Genomic DNA, 17774 nt, shown 5'->3' on the forward strand with positions numbered 1-17774 from the left:
TGGGGAGGCCTGAGAGGGAGAGAGTGGCTCTTCAAACCCCACAGGAGGGTGGCATTCCTACAGGATGCAGCTCCACTGTGACCCATGTCTTCCTCTGCCCACAGCCGCCCTGGGCACACTGGACTTCAGCCTGCTGTACGACCAGGAGAATAACGCCCTGCACTGCACCATCAGCAAGGCCAAGGTAGGCCCCGCCCCTGCTCCCAGCTCCAGGCTCCTGAGGAATGGCCCAGAAATGAGAGGGCAGTCTCCCCCCCATGCTTTCTGTTCAGGCTTCAAAGCGTCTATGTTGTGTGAGGTGCAGTTTGAAGGGGGGAACTTCTTACCTAGACCTATTGCCTATTCCTAAAAGTATCCTTACAAGCTGGGCACTGGTGGTACACACCCGTAATCCTAACTTAACACAAGGCTGAGATCTGAGGATGGAAGTTCCAAAGCAGGAAAATCTGTGAAACTCCAATTAATCATCAAAGAGCTGGAAGTGGAGGTGTGGCACCAGCCTTGAGCCAGAAAGCTAAGGGACAGTGCCCAGGTGCTGAGTTCAAGTCCTAATACAGGCAGTTCTGTACAGTTAGTGCATTTGGTGGAGCAAAAGCGGCCAAGGGGCCAGGCCAGGCTTAGGGGAGGCCAGCCTAGAGGAGCTGTTGAAGATAGGAAGCAGGAAAGCTAGGTCTGTCCTATAGGAAACAGGGAAGGCTAAATGCAGAGGTCCCCTGGCCTCCCTACCCCAAGCAGTGTGGACCCTACTAGTTTGCTCTGCAAGCTGCAGGTGCCACCAAAGGAAGCCGACACTCCAGCAAGGGCCCTGAGAGCCTTGCTGTTGGGGCTTATGGGTGTCTATCCTTGAGCCAGCAAATGTCAGCTGTGTTCTCATCTGTGTTTCTCCATCCCCCACCACATGGCTCCCTCTGGGAGGAAGGTTCCAAAGTTGATGTTCTCTCGAAAGGTAAGAGCCTGGGTGGCCAGTAGAGTGTCTGGTAGATCAGTAGAGCACCCTGTAAGGCTGTAAAGTGCCCAGTAGGGCTGTAGAAGGGCTTAGGCCAGCCCTACTCAGGGGGAGGGGCTGCCATAGAGCTGCCTGGCCCAGATACAACCTGCTCTACCCCTGTGGACACCCAGTAGGACTACCTGGGCTACACCACACTTGTCTCCCAGCCCAGCCAGACGGCCACACAAGGATTATCATGGCAAGTGTGAGGACCCGCCACACTGGGCCTAGCTGCTCTATCCTCTACCCCTTCCCTTTCCTATGGACTTTAAGCCATGACTTGGGAGATGCCCAGACCCACTCCAAAGAATGGAGCCTGGGGACCCTAAGCTCTCAAGAAGAGGTCAGGCTGTGGGCCAGGCAGACCCTTCTCCTCTCCCCTCTCCTAGCTTTACAGAGCTTGTCCAGGCTTGGGGACTAGACATTAGGCCACCCTTTCCCCTCCCCCACCCCCATGCAGACTCCAGACTCATCCTACCTTCTCTACCTTACCCCAGGTGTGCGTGTGTACGTGCATGTCTGTACGTGCACAGATCTCTGCGATTATTGGTGCATACACTAATGTGTCCACTTAGGGTGCATATCTGAAGGCATCAGTGTGGGAGTCCCCTGAATCACAGTGGGCCTCCTCTAATTCCTTCTCTGTAATTGCATCTGTGCAGGGGAGATATGGGGCTTTGGGTGGAGGGGAGCCCCAGAATAGGAATTAAAGCATGACTGAGGAAGTGAAGGCATGGATCAAGTGTCCAGCACCAGCCTTTACCAAAAATTCTAAATAATAGTGTAAGGCCCAAATAAAAATAAACCAAATAAAGAGCTGGGTGCCGGTGGCTCATGCCTGTAATCCTAGCTACTCAGGAGGCTGAGATCTGAGGATCATGGTTTGATAACACAGAAAAAAAGCCGTAAGTGGCATTGTGGCTCAAGTGGTAAAGTGCTAGCCTTGAGCAAAAAAGCTCAGAGTTCAAGCCCCAGGACTGGCAAAAAATAAAGTAGGACTGACTCAGTTCTTCTCAGGGGGCCCTGATAGAGGAGATATATCCAGGGCATCCCCCTGCCTTGGGTGAAGGTTGGCTTCTCTTTGCTCATTTGTAAATGAGGCTCATTGCACCACCCTGTGTGGCTTCTGTGAGCAGAAATTGAGGGAACAGGCAGTACCTGTCGTTCTTAAGTACTCAGTGCCTAGTACTGTCCTGAAGGGCAGTGGCACCCACTCAGGCCACAAGGCACAGTCCTGGAGGACTTGGTCAAATAATGCAAATGTAAACTTTACCATGGTAACCACTCTGAAGTGTACAGGGCAGCTGCAAGGTGGTGCTCCATCAATACCATCCATTCCCCAGAACTAAATTGGTTTTATTGTTTGTTTGTTTTCATTACTGCAGGTTGAAACCAGGGCCTTGCTTAGCAACCACTCTCCCACTTCAGCTGTACTTCCGGCCCTTTCAGCTTTGGTTATTTTGAGGATAGGGTCTCCATTTATACTCAGCTAACCTGGACCACAGTCCTCCTATTTATGTCTCCCTGTGTAATGGGGATGGCAGATGAACATCACCATGCCCATCTATTGATTGAGATGAGGTTCTTCCAACTTTGTGTGTGTGAGAGAGAAAGAGAGAGACAGAGAGAGGGGCGGGGGGGGGGAGAGGAGCATGCATGTGCATGAGTAAACCATAACCAGGGTTTAAACTCAGGGTCTCTTGCTCAACTTTCTTGCTCAGGACTGGTAATCTACCACTTGAGCCATGCCTCTAGCCTACGATTTTGCTGATTCATTGGAGATGGAGTCTCACAGACTTTTCTGCTAGGGCTGGCTTTGAACCACATGTCCCTAGATCCCAGCCTTCTGAGTAGATCAGACGAGTGCTTGTCATTTCACTCAACCCCAAATCCCCCACCAGTCACTGCTGGAGTGTGTCAGAACCCTTTCCTTCTCCCGGCTGGCCAGGTGATGACCTTTGCTTTGACAATGCGGAGAGCGGCCTCTGAGGCCCTCAGCAGCCATAGCCTCTGCCATCTGTCCGGTGACAGCAAGACCTGGGATCTGGGAGGAAGACCGTCTCTCTAGGTCAACCCCATCTGAACCCTTGGTGCCAGCGCCTCCTCTGCTGCCCTCCCTTGGCTTCAACTTTTGTCTCTTGTAGATATGCTAAGCTGAGGAGACTCCTTCAAAAGCCCCTCACCTCCTTTCTTCACAGGGTCAGGCTCCCTGTGGGCAGCCCCCGACAGACAGCTGAGGGAGGCATGCTTAAATGGTCACAGGCATGACACTGGGGCCAGGGACGGGGACAGGGAAGCCACCTGCATGAAGACAAGAGTAATGCCACTTCTGTCCATGTCAACTCTTCATGCTTCTGGCCACCTGGGTATCCAGGACTGGCCTGGGAGAGGGGTGCAGGGACCCCATGGCAGTCTAGGGGTCAGAAGGACAGGGCAGGCCTCACGCCTGGCGATCACACTCCCTCCTCTCCCTCCCTACCCCCCAGCCCAACCTAATCATGAGGATCCCAAAGAGCTGCAGATTTGACTCAACAAAAACATTTTAAGCCATGATAATAAGTAAATGTGTGAGAATTATAGAAATAGAAGCCTTCAGCCATCCCCTGCTCACATGGAGTCACCAAGATTCCCCAGGACCCTTTGAATGTTGCTATAGGCTATGGAGAGAGGGCAAGAGGCCCGGATGAGGACAGGCCAGGCTTGGCCCAGGGCCCCTTGCCTAGAAAATGAGAGCCAGAGCTGAGTGCTGAGCTCCAGCCAGCCTGCCCACCCCCCAACCTCTGCCCTGTTTTGGCAGCCAAAAAGTGGTAGGTGGAAAGCCCCCTAGTCGACCATCCAACCTAGAGGCCAGGCCTGGGGGAGGAGCCCAAGAGTGCCCTGGTTAGCAGCAGCAAGATGGGAAAGATAATGGGCCTGTTGCTGCACCTCTCACATGTCACCCCTGCCTACTCCCCCCACCAGCACCCTCTCCCCTCCTTCTCCCCCCAAGGCTCCCCAGCCCTGTGCACCTACCCAGAAGTAAGAAGGCAGTTTCCTGACAGAAACTCCTGCAGGCCAGTGGTACCTGTTTGCCTCTCAGACCATGCATACCTGAGTTGTCGGGAACTGGAAGCAGCGTTAGGGAGGGGTGCCATCTTGTGGAAGAACCCTCTAAAACCAGGCAGCCTGTGGCTCTGGGAATACTGGCTAGCTGACACTGAGGCAAATCCAGAGAAAAGCTGAGCACTGAGTCCAGCTGGCCTGCCAGGATGTGGAACACACGTCCCAGCCACCAAAGCAGTATGTGCATGCGTGGGCAGCAGGTCACGTGGACTCAGGGTCAGGAAGGGAAGTGTCCAAGGAGCCAATGTTGGAGAAATGGGAGAGGAACCTGGGAGAGGGAAGGGCCTCCCCAAAGCAGGGCAATGAGGCTTGTTTGTCCCTGCCTCTCATGATCCCAAGGCTAAGAAAAGAAGCCCCATGGCAGCTGCCCTGGGCCAGGGTGTTGTAGGGAGGGGAGACTGACTCAGCCCTACATAACCTATCTAGGACCTTGAGGTTGGGAACTTCTGCACAGAGGGTATGAAAGGGCCGAGCCCGGAGGCTCCAGGGACACGAACCATTATCTGCTGGCTGCTCCATGTCCAACTTCCAGCTCACACCCTCTGCTGGTCTCTGCTCTAGGGCCTGAAGCCGATGGACCACAATGGGTTGGCAGACCCCTATGTCAAGCTGCACCTGCTGCCAGGAGCCAGTAAGGTGAGAAGGACAGGGTGGCATAGAATCCCTGCATCCCTGCCCCCCCATGTTGGATGAGCTAGACAGCAGACAGAAACACAAAGGGAAGAGGAGAGGCACTACACCAGCCTGGACATGACACATGGTGACAAGACATTCTCTTGGCAGAAGGAACAGCCTGAACAAAAGCCAGCAAGAGGGGACATGAAGGATGTCCCCTGCCTCCTGCAGAATCAGTGCTTCCTACAGAGGCCTGATGCTGAAGTCCTCCTCAGGGCAGCTCCTGTGGCTGCTGTGACAACCTGCCACAAAGTTAAAAGCTTAAAATAACACATTTATTATCTCCCTGGTCTGGCTGTGGATTAGAAGTCTGACAGGCCTCACTACACTGAAAATCAAGATGTCAGCAGGGCTACATTTCTTCATTTCTTCTGGAGTCCGCAGAGCAATGTTATTTCCCCTCCCTTCACAGCTTTTAGAAGTTGATCTGTATGCCTTGGCTTGTGGCCCCTTCCTGAATATTCAGAGCCAACCACACACATCCCCTGACCTGCTCCGTCATACTTCCTCTCCAGTCCTCTCTTCTACTTTGAAGGATGGGATGGGATGACAGGGATTCCTCTCTAGGATAGTCAGCCTTTTTTTAAATTGTCAGTCTTGGGGCTTGAACTCAGGACTGGGCACATCTTTGAGCTCTTCTACTCAAGGCTAGCACTCGGGGCTGGGAAGGTGGCTCAGTGGTAGAGCGCTTGCCTTGCATGCTCAAGGCCCTGGGTTCGATTCCTCAGCACCACATAAGCAAAAAGAAAAAAGCTGGAAGTGGCGCTGTGGCTCAAGTGGTAGAGCGCTAGCCTTGAGCTGAAGAGCTGAGGGACAGCGCCCAGGCCCAGAGTTCAGGCCTCATGACCGGACCCAAAAAAAAAGGCTAGCACTCTACCACTTTGAACCACAGCTCCATTTTGGTTTTCTGGTGGTTAATTGGAGATAAGAGTCTCACAGAAGCTGGGTGCCAGTGGCTTATATGCCTATAATCCTGTCTACTCAGGAGGCTGAGATCTGAGGATCACGGTTCAAAGCCAGCCCAGGCAGGAAAGTCTGTGAGACTCTTATCTCCAATTAACCACCAGAAAACCAGAAGTGGTGCTGTGGCTCAAAGCAGTAGAGCTTATCCTTGAGCTAAAGAGCTCAGGGGGACAGTGTTCAGACCCAGAGTTCAAGACCCACAATTGACAAAAAAAAAAAAAAAAAAAAGTCTCACAGACTTTTCCTGCCTGTGCTGGCTTTCACCCATGATCCTCAGATCTCAGCCTCCTGAGGAGCTAGGATTACAGGTGTGAGCCACCAGCGCCTGGCTCAAAGTCTGCCATTTGATGATTGTCATTCCATCTGCAGTCTTAGGCCCCCTCTGCCTTGTGATCACGCCCACGGGTTCCAAGCATTAGGATGCTGTCTACTTTGGAGGCCATGATTCTGCCTACTGCGCTCATTGGGTGCTAATAGAATCATTTTTTTCCTTACCCTAGGCAAATAAGCTCAGAACAAAAACCCTGCGGAACACTCTGAACCCCACGTGGAACGAGACCCTCACTTACTATGGAATCACAGATGAAGACATGATCCGCAAGACACTGCGGTGGGTGAGGGTCCCGGCCGCCCGCCCCCCCCCAGCCCTACCCACAGGGCTGCCCTGCCCAAAGCCAGAGCCCCACTGGTTGTGGAAGCATGTGGAGAGCCCCCCGACCCCCCTGAGACTGAGGTGCTGGCTTTGTCCTTCCCCCCAGGATCTCTGTGTGCGATGAGGACAAGTTCCGCCATAATGAGTTCATCGGGGAGACACGGGTGCCCCTGAAGAGGCTGAAGCCCAACCACACGAAGACGTTCAGCATCTGCCTGGAGAAGCAGCTGCCGGTGAGCGGCCTCCGCCCCCACGTGCGCGGCCACAGGTGTGGGAGGCACGCGGGACTTCCTTTTGGAGGTGTGGGGGTGAGTGGACCCAGAGCCAGGAGAGGGGACCATCCCAGGAGGGGTCAGAGGTAACAGTGGGAAGTGGACACTTGTCAGTGACATTGGGATATCTGGGGGGGTTAGGGCTCAAACTTGGCACATATATGACCAGAGCCACACCTCCAACACCAGGTTTCCTTTATTCTTTCTGTGTGTGTGTGTGTGTGTGTGTGTCTGTGTGTGTGTGTGTGGCTGGTTGTGGGGCTTGAACACAGGGCCTAGGCACTGTCCCTGCAGTCTTTCACTCAAGGCTAGCACTCTACCACTTTGAGCCACAGTACCACTTCCGGTTTTCCGGTGATTAGTTAGAGATAAGAGTCTCACAGACTTTCCTGCCTGGGCTGGCTTTGAACCATGATCCTAACCCTCAGATCTCAGCGTCCTGAGTAGCTAGGATTACAGGTGTGAGCCACCAATGCCTGGCTCTGATTTTGTTTTTTGTGCTGGTAGTAGGGCTTGAACTTGTACTGTGGCTTGGCTTTTTTTGAGCAAGGCTAGTGCTCTAACACTTGAACCACAGTTCCACTTCTGCCTTTTTTGCTGGTTAATTGGAGATGAGTCTCACAGACTTCCCTGACCTTATTACCTTCAAACTGTGATACTCAGCCTCCTAAGTAGTTAGGATTACAGATGTGAGCCAACAGCACCGGTTTCATTTTTGGCTTATTTGGCTGGTGCTTGAACCCAGGGATTTGAACATGCTAGACAAGCACTCTACCACTTGATCCAAGTCTCCAACTCTCTGCTTCTTGGGCTCAGATTGGCCAGAAGAAGAGGGAGGAGAGAGTAAGGCCCCTCGTAGGCCAGAGACAGACTTGCTTCCAGATGGATGTACCAGCAGACTGGGCCTCGGGTGAGGCAAAGGGCAGTTCCAGATCTGAGGCCTGAGTCCCTGGAGGAACAAGGCAGCTGTTAACTAGGGGCAGCGAGAGCGACAGCCATGCAGGAGCTCAATTGGACCATGTTAGACTTGAAGTGCTTCTGAGATGCCCAGAGGAGACAGCAAATAATTCTTTTCCTAGAAATTGCAATTGTTTGAAAATGATGTCAGAAGAGATTTTGCCCCCTGGCTGGCTTCAGCAGCTGAGCCCTCCCAGAGCTTTGGTCTCTCTCTCTCTCTCTCTCTCTCTCTCTCTCTCTCTCTCTCTCTCTCTCTCTCTCTCTCTCTCTCTCTCTCCCTCTCTCCCCCCTCTCTCTCTCCCTCTCTCCCCCCTCTCTCTCTCCCTCTCTCCCCCCTCTCTCTCTCCCTCTCTCTCTCCCTCTCTCTCCCTCTCTCTCTCCCTCTCTCTCTCCCTCTCCCTCTCTCTCTCTCTCTCTCTCTCTCTCTCTCTCTCTCTCTCTCTCTCTCTCTCTCTCTCTCTCTCTCTCTCTCTCTCTCTCTCAGTGCCTGACTTCTTTCACTGGGTGGAAAAGGGTGGGGGAAGCTGGGTGCTGGTGGCTCACAACTGTAATCATGGTTCAAAGCCAGCCCAGGCAGGGAAGTAGGTGAGACTCTTATCTCCAATTAACCGCCAGAAAACTGGAAGTGGCGCTGTGGCTCAAAGTGACAGAGTGCTCGCCTTGAGCTGAAGAGCTCAGGGACAACACCCAAGCCCTGAGTTCAAGCCCCACGACCAACAACAACAGAAAAAGGGGGGGGGTGGGGAGAAGCCAGAAGTGCTCAAGGCCAAGAGAAGCACTGGCCCTCAGCTACCTCCCTTCCAGGGGCCTGAGTGGTGAAACTCAGGAAGATAAAGCCCAGCAGCCTGTGTGGAGGACCTGGCAGGGTGTGGCCCTCAGGATGTGGACTGGCCCCAGTGCTGCCTTTTTTATGGTGTGTGTGGGTACAGTCTGAGATTTGAACTCAGGTCCTCCAATTATATGGATGGAACTCAATTAATGAGCCACACCTCCAGTCCAATTAACTAGCAAATTTTTGCTAGTTAATTGGAAGTTAGAGTCCCATGGACTTTTCTGTCTTAACTAGCTTTGAACCATAATCCTCCAGATCTCAGCCTCCTAAGTAGCTAGGATTCCAGTGAGCCAGCAATGCCTGGCTCCAGTACTGCCTGGTTTTGTACATCATGATCGATCTACTCTCTTTCGCATCTCTCCCCCCCACAGACGCCCTGCGATGGGTGGAACCTTTTCTGCCTTATTAGTCACTAACCACAGATTACCTACTTTTTCCAAATGCTCCTCATCACTTAGGAAGGCAACACAGGCTCCCATGGTCCTTGTGTTCCTGAGCTCCAAACACACACACACACACACACACACACACTCTGTGTGAGTGGCAATATGGATGTGCACAGATTGTGTGTACAGCCCAAACACAAAAGGAGCCTAGCACAGACTCCTGGGAGAAGCCCTGGGGGGACCGGAGGCGTGGGCTCCAGCGGAGGGTGTCTGAGTGGGAAAAGGGCAGAAGAAGGGAGTTCTGGGATCGTAGATGGAAGGAAGGAGCCCACTGTGTCAGGAGGATGAGGCGTGGAGAAGCTTTTAGCTGGTTGGTTGGGGGCTGCTGCCACATTGAGGCCCGGAGCTTGCCCTTGTGGTGGGGACTGGGCATGCTAACGCACACCAGGGACTGGGTGGCTTTCCTGCCAGACTCCTAGCCACCCTGGGGCTGGAAGAGGCAAAGGTCTGACTTCCAGTCTTTCACAAAGCTGTTCCCTGAAAGATGCTAGCAAGCGACCTAGGACACTGGAGCTAGGGGAGGCTTGCCTTCTAGAATGTTCCATGTAGCCTCGACAAGCCTTTCATCCTTTCTCTGAGGCCCACCCTAGCATGAAGTTGAACCCAAAGGGGACCATCTGACACACTGTTTGTTCCCACCTGAAGGTTAGAACAAGTTTCTGTCAGATATAGCTCAGTGTCAGGCCTTTAGCCAGCTCTGAAGTTAAAAATTATCCAACTAAGCCAAGTACCAATGGCTCACACCTGTAATCCTATCTACTCAGGAGGAGGAGATCTAAGGATCACAGCTCAAAGCCAGCCAGGGCAGAAAGTCCCAGATTCTCTTATCTCTACCAAACTAAAAAAAAAAAGCCACACACACACACACACACACACACAATACAAGTAGATCTAGGCACACTGGCTAACACCCATAAATCTCATCTACTTGGGAGACTGAAATTGGGAGGATCACTGTTTGAGGCCAGTCCTGAAAAAAAAGTTAAGACCCCCCCCCACCATTTCAACCAATAAAAAGTGGGGCGGGAAGGTGGTTCAGTGGTAGAGTGCATGCCTTATATGCATAAGGCCCTGGGTTCAATTCCTCAGCACCACATAAGCAGAACAAGTCAGAAGTGGTGCTGTGGCTCAAGTGGTAGCATGCTAGCCTTGAGCTGAAGAGCTGAGGAACAGCGCCCAGGCCCAGAGTTCAGGCCCCGTGACCAACCAAAAAAAAAAAAAAAAAGTGAGGCATTATAGTTCAAACCCATCATCTCAGTTACCTGGGATCACAGTCCAAACTAGCTTGAGCAAAAAGTTAAGATTCTTCTTGAAAAATAATGAAAGCAAAAGGGCTAAAATCAGTTGAGCACCAGTGGCTCACACCTGTAATCCTAGCTACTCAGGAGGCTGAGATCTGAGGGTCACAGTTCAAAGCCAGCCCAGGCAGGAAAGTCTGTGAGATTCATCTCCAATTAACCTCCAGAAAACTGGAAGTGGTGCTGTGGCTTAAAGTAGTAGAGCACTAGCCATGAGCAAAAATGCTCAGGGATGGTGTCCAGGCCCTGAGTTCAAGCCCCATGACAAAAAAAGGGAGAAGGGCTAGAATCATGACTTGAGCAGTACCAAGCCTGTATGGCATGCTCAAGGATGTAAGTTCAAGTTCCAGTACAAAAAAAAAAAAAAAAAAAGAATCTGTCTTCCAGAGACCTAGAATCTGAAGGGAAACACATGAAGAAACAGGGACCAAAGCAGAGAGAGAGGATAGCCAACCTCCAGGTCAGGAAAGCCCAGGCTAGAGCCACTTGGGTGGTACCCAGTCCTAGAAAGAGCAAGGCTCATGGGTAACAGGACAGGAGGGCGCACTGGAGACACAGCCTGGGCTAAGGTGTGGCATGTGAGCTGACCTCAGCGTTGAAGACCTCAGCGCAGGCCAGGTTTAAGGCAGGATGGTGAATATGTTAGGCTTTTTGGGCCTGACCATCTCTGTTCACCCACTCATTTCTGCCACTGTAGAGCCAAAGCAGCTTAAAGGAGATATAAATAGAAGGATAGTACTATGTTCCAATAAAACTTTATTGATAGACACTAATTTTTATTTTTTTTTTATGGAACTGAGGTTTGAACTCAGAGCTTTGAGCTCACTCAATTTATTGCTTGGCTGAGTTACTACTTGAGCCACACCTCCAGCCCTGCTTTTTTTTGCTGGTTATTTTGGAGATGGAGTCTGGAAGACTAGACTGGCTTTGAACCCGTGATCCTCATAGTCTCCTGAGTAGCTGGGACTACAGGCATGAGCCATCGGTGCCCAGCCTAGGTTATTTTTTGAGATATAGTCTTGTACTTTTTTGCCCCAACAATCCTGTAGCTGCAGTCATCCTAACCATGCTAGGATTACAGGTTGTGCCACTGTGTATAGACTTTGCCTTTTTTTTTTTTTTTGACCTTTCAAGAAAGAAAAAAACACTTAGCCCTCACTTATGAAAAGTCAGCATCCAGCCTGACTTGGTCTGTAGATCTGTATATGCTGAGCTGAGACATGCAGGGCCATGGCGCCAGGCCCAGGCCACGGGTGCCAGGAGCTGGGAGGGTCAGGGTCAGGGGTCCACCGCAGACAGATCCCTTAGGAAGGAAGAGGTAGCAGAAAAACCTGAGAAGACACAGCTGGGGCCACTTGCAAGGAGCCCTGACAAGGCCTGGCTGTGCAGCACAGGTGTCCACCCTAGAGAAGCAAAGAGAGCTGAGTGCCTGCCCCGCCCAACAGGTGGACAAGACAGAAGACAAGTCCCTGGAGGAGCGAGGCCGGATCCTCATCTCTCTCAAGTACAGCTCACAGAAGCAAGGCCTGCTGGTGGGCATCGTGCGCTGTGCACACTTGGCCGCCATGGACGCCAATGGCTACTCAGACCCCTACGTGAAAACGTGAGTGTGCTGCCAGGCCTGTGCCCGCATCCCCTCCCCTCCCCACTGGCCAGAGCTGTGCCCAGCACGGCCATAGTTGCTTCCTTTGACAGCTCAGGAACGGACAAGGGAGGGTTGAATGTGGCCAATCTGTTTCACAGGTGGGGAAACGGGCTCAAAAGAGCTGAGTGCTTTTCCCAGGGTCACATAGAGAATAGTTACCTCCTGGTGCCATTCCTCACCCGTGACCTTAGGGTGCGGAGTCACGTGTACATTGGAGAAGGGGACAGGAGAAGGTGGTAGCCATGCCCGGAGAGGGCAAGAGGCTGGAGACCTGGTAAGGCAGCTCGCTGGGGTCTGTCCCATGTGCCCAGCCCTATATTTGATGATGGCACTGAGGTGACTGAATAGAGGCTCACACCAGTGACCTGAGCCTGAGTCAGGGAAGACTGCTTTGAGCCTGGTGGGACAGATGTGGTCAGGGGTGAGGAATGGGGGCGGGGGTGTCTTGGGACTACCACCTCAGGTGTGGGGTTCCTCACAAAAGGAGTGAGTGGGCTCAGACTCCATAGAGACTCTCCCGGGGAAGCACTGGGGCAGAAATTCAGCTTAGAGCAGAGCTAGGGCTGCTGGGGAGAGGACCCAGGAACTATGCGACAGTGTGCCCAACCTCAGGGCACACTGAAGAGACGCAAGTGGCTGAAGGCATTTTGGTCCCCCAGATGGCCAGTTCATAACACGAGGGTGGGTGCCATGCCCAAGGGGTGGGCTCAAGTGGTAGAGCACCTGATTCACAAGTAAAAAGCCCTGAATTCAAACCTCAAAACTGCCAAAAACAGAAGCTGGGCCCCAGTGGCTCACACCTATAATCCTAGACACTCAAGAGGCTGAGATCTGCTGATCAGTGTTGGAAGTCAATCTAGGAGGACAGATCTGCCTGAGAGATTCCTAGTCTCCAATTAATCAGCAAAAAGCCAGATGAGGCCCTGAGTTCCAGCATCAGTACTGACGGGGGGGGGGGGGGGGGGGCTAGGAAAAGAAGCCAGCAAATATGCATGTCTCTTCAGGGTGTCTGTGGGTGACACATGCTCACCCCCAGTGTGGAGTTTCCTGGAGGCATCCTGAATCTTAGGGACTTTATCCACTCTAGTGTAGATGAACATTGACTTATCAGAAAAGCAGACACACTGTACGATTTCACTTACCTTGAAGCTCAGAATAGGCAAATACATAGCAACTAAAGTAGTTAAGTAGTTGCCCAGGTCAAGAATAGGGAATTGGGGAGAAAATGGAGAATTTCTGCTAATGGGTGTAGGGGTTTCTGTCTGGGGTGATGAAGATAATTGAAAATTGCTTATGGAAATGGCTGCACAATTCTTGTGTGTGTGCATGTGTATTTTACCACTATGCAAGTGTTCTGTCCCTTTAGCTACACCCCCAGCCTTTTTAAATTGTTTTTTATTTTGAGGTAGCGTCTTGCTATGTAACGCTCTTGGCCGCCAACTGTTGATCCTCTTGCCTCTGCCTTCTGAGTAGCTAGGATAACAGCCACTGGTGCCTGGCTTCAGCTGTAATTCTTGGAAAACTGCATTGCGCTATACCTTTTTTAAAAAAAAAAATGTTTAATTTATTTTTATTGTAAAGATACTGTACAGAGGGGTTACATGAGCAAGGTAATGAATACATTTCCTATCAAGCATTTTTGCCCCCTCCTTTGTTTTTCCCCTACCATCCCTTTCCTCCCCACCTCCCCCATTCTACCTTTTTAAAAGGGCACATTACACAGGATGTAAATTATATCTCAATTAAGCAGTTTTGTTTTTTTTAATCTTATCACCCAGGCCCCAGAAGCAGATGGTGCATAAAGAATGGCTACCGTATTGTCCGGGAAAGTCAGGCTCCCAGAGAAAGCAGTGCTGGGATTAGTACTGGTTTTCTATTAGAAAGATTGTTAGGGCTGGGAAGGTGGCTCAGTGGTAGAGCGCTTGCCTTGCATGCATGAAGCCCTGGGTTCGATTCCTCAGCACCACATAAGCAGAAAAAAAAAGCCGGAAGTGGCGCTGTGGCTCAAGTGGTAGAGCCCTAGCCTTGAGCTGAAGAGCTGAGGGACAGCGCCCAGCCCCAGAGTTCAGGCCCCACAACCGGACCCCCCCCCCCCCCCACCAAAAAAGAAAAGATGGTTAATTGGGCGTGAAAGTTAAATTTAGCAAAACAATGTTTTCCAGTGGAAACCCATGTGAGGGCTGGCTGGGAATGTGGCTTAGTGGTAGAGTGCTTGCCTAGCATGCATGAAGCCCTGGGTTTGATTCCTTGTACCACATAAACAGAAAAAGCCAGAAGTGTCACTGTGGCTCAAGTGTTAAGAGTGCTAGCCTTGAGCAAAAGCAGCTCAGGACAGAGCCCAGGCCCTGAGTTCAAGCCCCAGGACTGGTAAAAAAAGAAAGAAAAGGAAGGAAGGAAGGAAGGGAGGGAGGGAGGGAAGGAGGGAAAGAAAAACCCAGGTGAGTAATTGTGGGAAGACAAGCCACAGATTCAGTCTTGGGGAGAAGTTTGAAAACATGCATTAGGGCTGCAGGTGTATCCTGCCAGGTTCATCTCCTAGAAACTGCAGCAGTGGAAAGCTGTTTATGGCAGTATTCCTTGTAATAGCCAGACATTTGTCAGCAAAATAGATTAATAACATGTGGCATCTGCATACAGGAGAGTATTAGGAAGTTAAAATGAATAAATTAGAACTAGCTGAATTAACACAGCTATCCAAAAGGCGAACCACAGGAGCATGCATGGTTTGTCTAAGTATTTTCTGCATCTGTGGACTCCTCCACCTGCAGATCAAAAATATTATTCAAAAAAGTAATTGCATTGTGCTTCCTGAACACAGATAACAACAACTTCCACCACATTTGCACTGTGTATGGTATTACAGATGGCCTAAAGCATACGTAAGGATTGTCTAGGCTATATGTAGATCTGGAGCCTTTTATACAAGGGATTTGAGTACTCCTCGATTTTGTTATCCAGAGGGGGTCCTGGCAACAATCCCCCACAGATACACAGGGACCCTGTATTTTTTGTTGTTGTTGTTTTGTCGGTCGTCGGGCTTGAACTCTGAGCCTGGGCACTGTCCCTCAGCAATTCAGCTCAATGCTAGCACTCTACCTCTTGAGCTATGCCACTTCCGGTTTTCTGGTGGTTTATTGGAGATGAGTTTCACAGACTTTTGTGCCCAGGCTGGCTTTGAACCTCAATCCTCAGATCTCAGCCTCCTGAGTAGCTAGGATTACCCGCGTGAGCCACTGGCGCCTGGCGACCCTGTAATTTCTTGAACCCTGCAGAACATGTCTTGAGTGGTGGTCTCTGGGGAGGCGGTTTCGTGCCTTCACCTCTACCAGAGATGCTAGATTTCTCTTCAGACAGCAATACAGTGTGAAGCCACAGCCTCTCCTTCCGAAGCAGGGGAAATGAGGGTTCAGGTTAGATTCCCAGCAGTGCATCTCTCAGCTGTGGTTTTTTTGGGGGAAGGTGAGGTGTCAGACACGGGACTTGAACTTGAACTCAGGTCCTGGGTGCTGTCCTTAGGCTTTTTGCTCAAGGCTAGCGCTCTACCACTTTGAACTATAGCCCCACCTCCGGTTTTCACGGATTTTTCTGCCCAGGCTGGCTTTGAACCTCAATCCTCAGATCTCAGCCTCCTGAGTAACTAGGATTACAGGCGTGAGCCAGCTATAGTCTTGGTGAGGCACTGTGGTCCAGGAGGGGGCAGGCTCTGAGGAGCTTAAGCCCCTAAGTGTGATGGAAAACACCGGGTTACAACCATAGGCTCGACGTGCCAGGCTTAGTTATCCCTGCCACAAGCCCCCCGCGCTCGCTCCAGTGGCCACCTGCATTTCATTTACATGAAACTGGGAGTAACTTGCTCTGCCACGCCAGGCAGCTCCCTCCTGCTCAGCCCTCTCCCCGCACCCAAAGGGATCCTTCCAGGAGCCTTTGGTAAACACAAGGGTGCGGGTGGCTCACGCCTGTCATCCTAGCTACTCAGGAGGCTGAGATCTGAGGATCGCGGTTCAAAGCCAGCCGGGGCAGGAAAGTCCGTGAGACTCTGATCTCCAATAAGCCACTAGAAAACCAGAAGTGGCGCTGTGGCTCAAGTGGTAGAGCGCTCGCCTTGAGCTGAAGAGCGCAGGGACAGCGCCCAGGCCCAGAGTTCCAGCCCCACGACCGACCAAAACCGTCCCAGGAACGACGGGGCGGCACTGCCGCGGGGTGGAGGGGTGGGGGTGAGGGCTTCTTGAGCTGCCGCGACAGGAGAGGGTCCTCCGGAGGAGCGAGGTCTTAGCGACCTGGTTGGTGAGCACAGAGAACACAAACGCGCCAGGGAGGGGGCGTGGCGAAGCCAAGAGTGGGCGGGGCTGCAGCAGATAGTGGGCGGGGCCTGAAGGCTGAGTTGGCGCCACGAGGGCGTGGCGAGGCCTGCAGGGCATAGCCGGAAGGGAGGGGGGCGGGGTGAGAAGGAAAAGGTGAGGCCAGGGCCTTGGCAAGAGAGGAAGGAGCAAAGGAGTGAAGTGAGGCCTGAGAGGCCAGAAGCTATTGATTCCTTATGAGTCTGGGGGGGGTTGTGGGCTTGAACTCTGGGCCTGGACGCTGTCCCTCGGCTCTTCAGCTCAAGGTTGGCGCTCTATCACCACAGAGCCACTTCCAGTTTTCTAGTGGTTTATCACGGACTTTATTGCCTGGGCTGGCTTTGATCCGTAATCCTCAGATCTCAGCCTCCGGAGTAGTGAGGATTACAGGCCTGAGCCAGCAGCGCCCGGCTTGATTAGGAGTCTTGGGGACAAAAATATGTGCACATGTTCCATGTAATATCTTTGGAATATTTCCAATCTCCTGTTGATTGTATCTGCTAACTGTAGAAGTAAAGGACAGACCAACTATATTGCCATACCGTTTTCTGGCCAAGATTTTCATAGCATCCTGGGATGGATGCTGACTCTGGTGTCTGGCTTCTTGAGCCCAACAGGATGCTTTTAAGGTTCCCACGTTTGGTGGTGATTTGGGTCAGTGTGTTAAGTCTTCCTTCTTGCTGTGGGCATAAACCACAGCTGTGGCTGACCAGGTCCCCGCTAAAGGGCATGTAGATTGTTCCCAATTTGAGTTGATTGTGTAGTGCCCACGTCGCAGGACCTCCACCAAGAAGACCAAGGAGAGTCAGATGTTCCAAAATGCAAAAGCAAGGTTTTATTTAGACAGGTTGCAGCTCTGGCCTTGTCCTATACTCTGACACAGCGGAGCCTAGGAGGAGAGCCCCGAGCTAAATATTTGCAGGGCTTATAAAGGCGAACAACCAGGTGTTTGGATTACCACAACGTGTTTCTCTGCTAGCTGAGATAAACAAGCAACAAATAAATGGTCACTGCCTCAAAATGGAGTTACTTTAACCCTTCAATTGTATGAAGCTGATGTAAATAGATATCCTAATTTCTCCTCCCACTTTCGTTGACATAACTTTCTAGTGTCTCTTTAATAAATCAATATTATCTATGTAATGAAAGTTACAAATTGTTTTGTGTGCCAATACTGGGCTTGAACTCAGGGCCTGGGCTCTGTCCCTCAGCTTTATTGCTGACACTCTACCACTTGAGCAACAGCTTCTGGCTTTTGGTGTTTAATTGGAGAAAAAAGTGTCACAGACTTTTCCTGCCCAGGTTAGCTTTTAACTGCAATCCTCAAATCTCAGCCTCCTGAGTAGATAGGATTACAAGTATGAGCTACTGGCATTTGACTTATAAAATGGCATTTTTAAAAGACAAAGGAGGGATCAGAAAGAATGACATTGCCCCATTTGTTAGGAAATGGAAAGGCTTGGAAAAAATTATATTAAGTGAAGCCACGCCCAAAGAAACAAAGGTCCCATGGTTTCCCTTATTTGCAATATCTAGTATATGTCTGAGTCAAGCAGAAAAGGTCAGATAAGGTAATGTTAGGGAAATGAACCCTAAGATACGTATTC

At 51.3% G+C, this 17774-nt stretch overlaps 1 protein-coding gene across 2 annotated transcripts in view; it reads left to right on the plus strand.

Annotated features, from left to right (window-relative positions):
• Positions 1 to 17774, plus strand: part of Doc2b (double C2 domain beta) — a 34122-nt gene that overhangs the window by 9372 nt on the left and 6976 nt on the right. The window contains exons 2-6 of one of the 2 annotated variants that reach the window (XM_070027431.1): positions 105 to 184; positions 4652 to 4726; positions 6229 to 6338; positions 6487 to 6613; positions 11631 to 11788. In XM_070027431.1, the coding sequence (XP_069883532.1) occupies positions 105 to 184; positions 4652 to 4726; positions 6229 to 6338; positions 6487 to 6613; positions 11631 to 11788 (550 nt within the window). Of the gene's footprint in view, positions 1 to 104; positions 185 to 4651; positions 4727 to 6228; positions 6339 to 6486; positions 6689 to 11630; positions 11789 to 17774 lie in introns of both variants that reach the window. The other variant, XM_070027430.1, reaches the window with a different exon arrangement.

This window comes from Dipodomys merriami, unplaced genomic scaffold (assembly GCF_024711535.1).
Source record: "Dipodomys merriami isolate MVZ:Mamm:240054 unplaced genomic scaffold, mDipMer1.0.p SCAF_19, whole genome shotgun sequence".
Classification (NCBI taxonomy): domain Eukaryota; kingdom Metazoa; phylum Chordata; class Mammalia; order Rodentia; family Heteromyidae; genus Dipodomys; species Dipodomys merriami.